The 7,223-nt window shown below is 34.3% G+C and overlaps 1 protein-coding gene across 1 annotated transcript in view; it reads left to right on the top strand.

The window, feature by feature from the left end:
* LOC100947894 overlaps window positions 1–7,223 on the top strand; it is a 135,219-nt gene that overhangs the window by 24,636 nt on the left and 103,360 nt on the right. Inside the window, 2 exon segments of the mRNA XM_012807544.1 lie at window positions 1,817–1,903; window positions 4,096–4,228. Coding sequence (XP_012662998.1) covers window positions 1,817–1,903; window positions 4,096–4,228 — 220 coding nt within the window.

Raw genomic sequence — 7,223 nt, 5'->3', positions numbered from 1 at the left:
TGAATGTTTTTATCATGAAAGGGGATTTTATTAATTTGTGTCCCTCCCCACCCTTCACTGTATGTATGTGGTGTATTACAGTGATATTTTGTTGAGACAACCTCCATTCCTGGGGCGAGTCCCAGGTGATTATGGTGTATAATATTTTTGCTATGCTCCGGATTCAGTTTGCTAGTTTGTTGAAGACTTTTGTGTCTACATTTATAAGGGGTTTTGGTCTGTAGTTTTCTTTATTTGTTGTACCTTTGGCTCTGTTATTAGCATAATGCTGACTGACCATACAGAATGAAGATTCTCACCTCTTCTATTTTTTTGGAAAAGTTTGGGATGAATTGGTGTTAATTCTTCTTTAAATATTTGTTAGAATTCGCCAGTGAAGACTTCAGTACTAGGCTTCTCTTGATCCTGATTCAGTCTATTTACTTGTAATAGGCCCACTCACCTTTTCTATTTCCACTTTAGTCATATTTGGTGGTTTTTTACCTTTCTAGAGATTTTTCCATTTCATCGAGATTATCTAATTTGTTATAATGCAGGTGTTCATAGTATTCTTTGGCAATCTTTTTATTTCTGTAAAGTCTGTAGCAATATCTCTGCTTTTATTTCTGATTTTAACAATCCCTCTTTTTATTTTGTTAGGCTTGCTAAAAGTTGTTAATTTTGTTAACCCTTCATGAATAAATACTTTTAGCTTTATCGATTTTACTGCTTTTATATTCTGTTTTGTTTATCATCATTCTATTCTTTATTATTTTCTTCCTTCTGATAGCTTAGTATTTAGTTTGCTCGTCCTTTTCTATTTTCTTAAAATGTAATGTTTATTTACTACAGATTTTTCTTCCTTTTTCGTGTAGATGTTCATAGATGTAAATGTCTCTCTGAGCTCTACCTTCGTTCTGTTCAATGCTTTTACATACTGCATTTTTGTTTAGATTTTGAAGTCTTTTTGTGAAGTATTTTAAAATTTTGGTATAATTTCATTTTTGACATATTTTTATAAAGTGTATTGTTTAATTTACACATATTTTGGAATTTTTCAGTTTTTATTCTAAGATTGATCTCTAGTTTTGTTCCTTTGTGTTTGGACAAGATACTCTGTATGATTTGTCTTTTTAAATTTTTGAGGCTTGTCTTGTTACACAACATATGGTTTCATCCTGGTGAATGTTCCACATGCACTTGAAAAGATTTTTCTAATGTGGGTGAAACACTGTATAGATGTTAGGTCCAGGTGGTGTATAGTATTTAAGTCTTCTGTTTCCTCATTATTCTTTTCTCTAGTTGTTTTACCCATTATTCAGATGGAGTATTGAAGTCTCCAACTATTATCATAGACTGTCAGTTTTGTTAAATTTTGCTTATTTGGGGCCAGGCATAGTGGCTCATGCCTGTATTCCTCACACTCTGGGAGGCCAAGGAAGGTGGATTGCTTGATCTCAAGAGTTCAACATCAGCCTGAGCAAGAGCAAGACCCCCATCTCTACTAATAATAGAAAAACTGGCCAGTATAGTGGTACATGCCTGTAGTCCCACTACTGGGGAGGCTGCGGCAAGAGGATTGCTCAAGCCTAAGAGTTAGAGGTTGCTGTGTGCTAAGATGCCATGGCACTTTACCAAGGGCAACAGAGTGAGACTGTCCCCCCAAATTTTTGCTTATTATATTTTAGTGCTTTCTTGTTAGCTATGTGCATGTTTATAATTATTGTATCTTCTTGATAAACTCATATGTTTATCAATATATAATGTCCTGATCTGAGCTGGTTTTAAGTGAGTTTTGTGAAATTACACTGAATGTTGTTTCCTTGGCTCTTTATAGATCACAGTTGGAGACACCGGAACACTTTTTAAGATTCGTATTGGTCATACCAACTCTGGATGCTCTCCTTCCTGGCACTGCAAAGAGGTAAGGGTATATTAACACCTTTCCATCCTTCGCAAAATCCTCTGCAAATTTATTCTAGGAATCAGCTCTTTAGGAGGCATTTCATGACTGCTATGAGCTGATGGAGTCAAACCTGGACAGTTTTAGTCAATGCATTCTTCAAGGCAGTACTATCATATAGTCTTATTAATTAATTATAATTAATGCATAATTGATTGAAGGAAGCACTTCGACGAAATAGTCCATCCACCTCTTTGCAAGGAAAAGAAAATTCTTGGGACTCTGGATTAACTCACATAGATTCTTGATAGAGTTGCAGTACTGATGAAAAGATGACTAGCTGTGTATCATTTGTTTCAGAGAGATTGTAAAGATAGGCCATTGTGTTGTAATAATCTACCAGACTCGAATGCCAGCTCTGAAATTTTGTCTGTTCATGCTAAGCAAGATAATATGCTCTTTGAGTATTTTAAAGAGAAGAAAAGGAAAAAGGGCTTAATTTTCTATATTGTTTAGAATGAAAAATTCTACTGATTTCCATGATTGCCAGTAAATGCAGATCTTCAGTACTCAAATCATCTCCAGCTTGTAATCCATTTTTGCGTATAGTGTATTTACATTTTCTATCACTTCAAAATAAATGATTTTCAACTAAACAAGTTCCCAAAATGCACAGAGCATCTAATTGTATTCCTAATATTCTTGACAAATGTGCTCTTCTATGGATTTATGATATTCAGAAAATTAATTAGAAATTCATGGAAGATAAGTAAAACAGATTTATAAAATTCCATTATCAGGAGTATATAGTTGTTAATAGATGATATCTTATTTACATTAAAGTTGTAAAGGTGACTGAAGCAGAATGACTAAATAAAACTTACTTTCTGAAAATACAGAATGTAGAGGTCAGAGTTTGAAATTCAAAGTCACTGCCTGGTCCCTACATGAAATAATGCTCTTTTTTTGTGCTATATAAAACTTTTGAAGTATAATATTCAAATTGATTCTTAAGTGATCATATATTATAATAATAATACCTTTTTCTTGTTTCCCTCTCATAAGCTAAACTAAAAAATGAAAATTATCATTAATCATCCTGCCATCTCATACGATTGGTGACCATTGCATTAATTATGAAGCTGGGATGCTGACACCATTGTTAGGTGATCAAAAAAGTTATATTGTGTTGCAGAGGCATGGTACAGCAATCAGGCTACAAATGACTATTGTCTCTTTCTGTGGCAAGTATTCTCTCGTTGTAAGGGAATTTGTTTGCCTGAGATTTACCTCACCTCTCTTTGCGTACCAATAAAGAAGAGACATGTTTTTGATCTGAAGTTTTATTTTGAGTATCTAAAACCTTTAATAAGTTTATTTAGCCTAATTAAGATACAAGATAATAGGTTGAAAATTTTCTGTTCAATTTTAATAATACAATTTAGAAGTTTAAAATTTAAAACTTTAAGTAAGCCAACTTATACCTGTAACCTGAGGGTATTTGAATAAAATTACTTGTTCCATAGTTGTAAGAGTGATACAACATTTCCATAAAATAATCACATTGATTTTAGGACCTATATCAGTTTGAATTTGTAGTGCATAAAATCTAATCTCATGCTAATCTTTTTTTCTTCTTTTTTTGGCAGTTTTTGGCAGGGGGCTGGGTTTGAACCTGCCATCTCCGGCATATGGGGCTGGCGCCCTACTCCTTTGAGCCACAGGTGCCGCCATCTCATGCTAATCTTTTATAAATATAAATCATTTTAACATAAAAATTTCTAAGAGGTTAAAACAAGGAAATAATATATTTATAATTATTGTGAACATCTCTTTCATAGAAGAAAAACATTAATGACACATAAAATTTGGGAGGCAATTAGTATATTTGATATAAACATTTCAAAACAGACAAATTAGAAACAGCAAAATTTAGGTATCGCTATCAGAATGATTGCTTGAGCCCAGGAGTTCAAAAGCAGCCTGGGAACATAGTGAGACTTGTCTCTAAAAAAAAAAAAATAAATAGAAAAATATTTAGATATAGAAAAGAAATACCACTACAGATGTTAGTAAAAGAAGAAATTAACTCTTTTTTCTTTTAAGTAATCAATTTCTCATGAGCTAAATGCCTGGCTTGGATGAAAACTTTTACTTGACTCTTTGATAAAACATTCCTACATTTTTTGTAAGCAATATTGTTTTTATTGTAGATACAATTGCAGAACTTGAATTCTGGAATTCAGTTTTATATACCTGTTCAACGATGGTTGGCACGGGATCAAGAGGATGGGGAAATCTGTCGAGAATTTCCTCTTTTAAATAAAGGACACCCTATCCTTCCAGGTAGGGGAACTCCAATTTCAGGACATACAAATAAAACTTGTTTTTTTAAATGCTGAAGGAACAGAGAACTCAATAAATACATGTTGAATAAGTGAGTAACTGAATGAACGAATAGGACTGCTCATTTTCTTATGTTACCTCTCTGGTGTGGCAATTGCATCTAAATGCTTCTTAGTTGTTTCACATGCTGTCATTCAGGGACATGCTCTTGTCTATAGTCAGCCCTGTAAGAAGGTCAGCTGAAATGCCTCTTAATCAAAATAAGGAGAGTAATTCTTAGAAGGTCATGAGCAAACTGAATGTCAGATGAAGTGACTCCAGGGCTAAGACATACAAGTCAATCTGTACTTTGCCCACTAGGCTCTACCTTATTTTTGAAAATGTATCTATTTGATCAGGAAATGAAAACACAACTGGTTAAGGACTTTTAAATATTTGGCCAAAAGTAGAGAGTTGTATAAATATGGCTGAGAATAGGCTCTTGTGATACTTAGGGTATGGGAGTCACTGCTGTCCACCACAGCGTGACTGTCCAAAAAAGCCATTTACTCTTGGGTCTTCTGGCCTCTGTTTTGGAGGAGAATAGAATAAGGGTATATGAGAATTATTAAATAGACAATTGCAAAAATATATTTTTCTCCAGTCTCAGCTATATTCTACCAAAAATGTGTTATCTTAGTTTTCTAAAGAAATAAGTAATAATATTATTTCACATTAAGATTAGGTACATACTAACCTATATAACTTTTTGAGGGAACATAGACTGGCAGAAGATTTGTACAGACTCATGATCCCTGATTTTTTAAAGTTAAGATATTTTTGAAAAGACATAAATAGACCTAGTAATGAAAAGTGAAGGCTTGCATAAACTTTTCTTTTTTTTTTTCATCATTTGTAAGCATTTTTCTCACCATTTATAAGCATTCTTCTCACCATTCTTCTTTATCAGCCCACACATTTCACCTCAGGAGATGTTTGCCAAGTGCTGTGTTCCTACTTCCTGTTAGTAACAGCATGCAGAGGTCACTTTTTGCTTCTTCCTCTCTGTTTTAATTGTAAAATTCTGCTCAAAGAAGGTATACACTGCAAATACTGATTTTACTTGCTTTCTCTGTAGGGCTCAATACTTATGGTATATTAGTAAAGATTTTTTTTCAGTTTCTCTGCATGGCTTGATATTTTAACCATTCCTGTCATGTGCTACAACCTGGTAAGCCTTTAGTTATCTAGGTCAGTAGTACATGTAGCAAATAACAACGGACTCTAGCCATATTGTTCCCTAATATTCTAGCAAAGATTGATGTTGGGTCTGAAATGATATCATTAAAGACAAGCAACATCCTTCATTAAAGGTAGAGTGACCAATTCTAGGTGGTACAGAGAAGGAAAGCTGGATTAATTAATGTCTTTTTTTTTTTGCCGTATATTGTTCCTTTAAGCCTATAACGAGTTATGGTAGTGTTTGTCATTTAAGGCAAAAGGAATTATAAAAGAATTTACCTGGCTTAGGAGTTTACTATCATGTATACCTGAAAAAATATCTTTTGTAATTATGGAATTACTTTCCTAAAGGGGATAAGGGTTGCTGAAAAAAACTGACCAAAATTGGGCTCTCTCAGGCTATTGAGTCATTTTTAAAGGGTTTTATTTTTACTTGTGTTAACATTGTATTTACCATATTAAACATTTTAAAATGTGCAGTTCAGTAGTGTTAAGTGTATTTATATTGTTATGCAACAGGTTTCTAGAGCTTTTGCCTTTTACAAAGCTGAAATTCTATGTCCATAAAAATATTAACTCTCTTTTCTCCCCTCCCAGCTACTTTCTGGTTCTGTGATTTTAATTACTTTGGAAACATCCTACGAGTATAATTACACAGTATTTTTCTTTTTGTGATCTGATTATTTTACTTAGTGTAATGTTCTCAAGATTTCTCCGCAGCATAGCATGTGACAGGATGTCTTTCCTTTTTAAGACTGTGTGATACTCCCTTGTATGTACATGCCATAGCTCCATTCATCTGCCAAGGGGCATTTGAGTTGCTTCTGCCTCTTGGCTATTGAATAGTGTTGTAATGAACATAGGTGTGTAAATCTCTCTTTGAGATTCTACTTTGAATTATTTTGGATATATACCCAGAAATGGGGTTACTAAATCACGAGGTAATCCTATTTTTAATTTTTTGAGGAATCTCCATATTGTTTTTATAGAAGTTGCACCATTTTTACTTTCCCACCATCAGCTCACCAGGGTTCCAGTTTTTCTGCATTCTCCTCAACATGTTTTTTCTTCTTTTAATATTGTCCATCCCAGTGGGTATGAGGTAGTTTTTCACTGTGGTTTCAATTGCATTTCTCTAATAATCTAGGAATGTTGAATTTTCATAGGCTTATTGGTTATCTGTGTATCTTCTATTTAAGCTCTTTGCCTATTTTTTTTTAATTTGGTTGTATTTTGTTTGTTAAGAGTTTTTATCACAGATGTTGAATTAAGAATACCTTTTCTGTATCATTGAGGTGACTGTGGTTTTTATCTGTCATTCTGTTAACATAGTCTATTACTCTGCTTGATTTTCCTGTGTTTAACTGCCCTTTCATACCCAGGTGTGATTCAGCTTGGTCATGCTGTATGTGCTGAGGGTGAGGAGGGGCTCAGGTGCATAAAACACCATGAGTATTTCTATGGGCTTCCATGAGGTTCTTTTGTTTTGGGGTTTGCCCAGATGTTGGAACCTCTGAACCCATTTCTGGGGCTCTCACAAAGGCAATTGTTCCAGGTATTGTTGTTAAGATGGCGTATCTGTGGGAGAACAAGGTCTAGGGCTGCCTTTTGCACCATCTTGCTGATGTCCTAGTAGAGCTTTTTAATAAAATAGCTATTTTCTATTTCAGTTTACACAGTTGATTGCTGGATGTCTGAGCCCCAGCGTCTACTCTCAGACCCTCCCCTGGGTCCCCCGTGTCTGAGCCCCAGCGTCTACTCTCAGACCCCCCCC

This window comes from Otolemur garnettii, unplaced genomic scaffold, assembly GCF_000181295.1.
Source record: "Otolemur garnettii isolate 467f Iridium unplaced genomic scaffold, OtoGar3 scaffold00071, whole genome shotgun sequence".
In the NCBI taxonomy this organism is placed as follows: domain Eukaryota; kingdom Metazoa; phylum Chordata; class Mammalia; order Primates; family Galagidae; genus Otolemur; species Otolemur garnettii.
The sequence above is the reverse complement of the archived record's forward strand: the minus strand, read 5'-3'. Positions and strand labels throughout refer to the sequence as shown.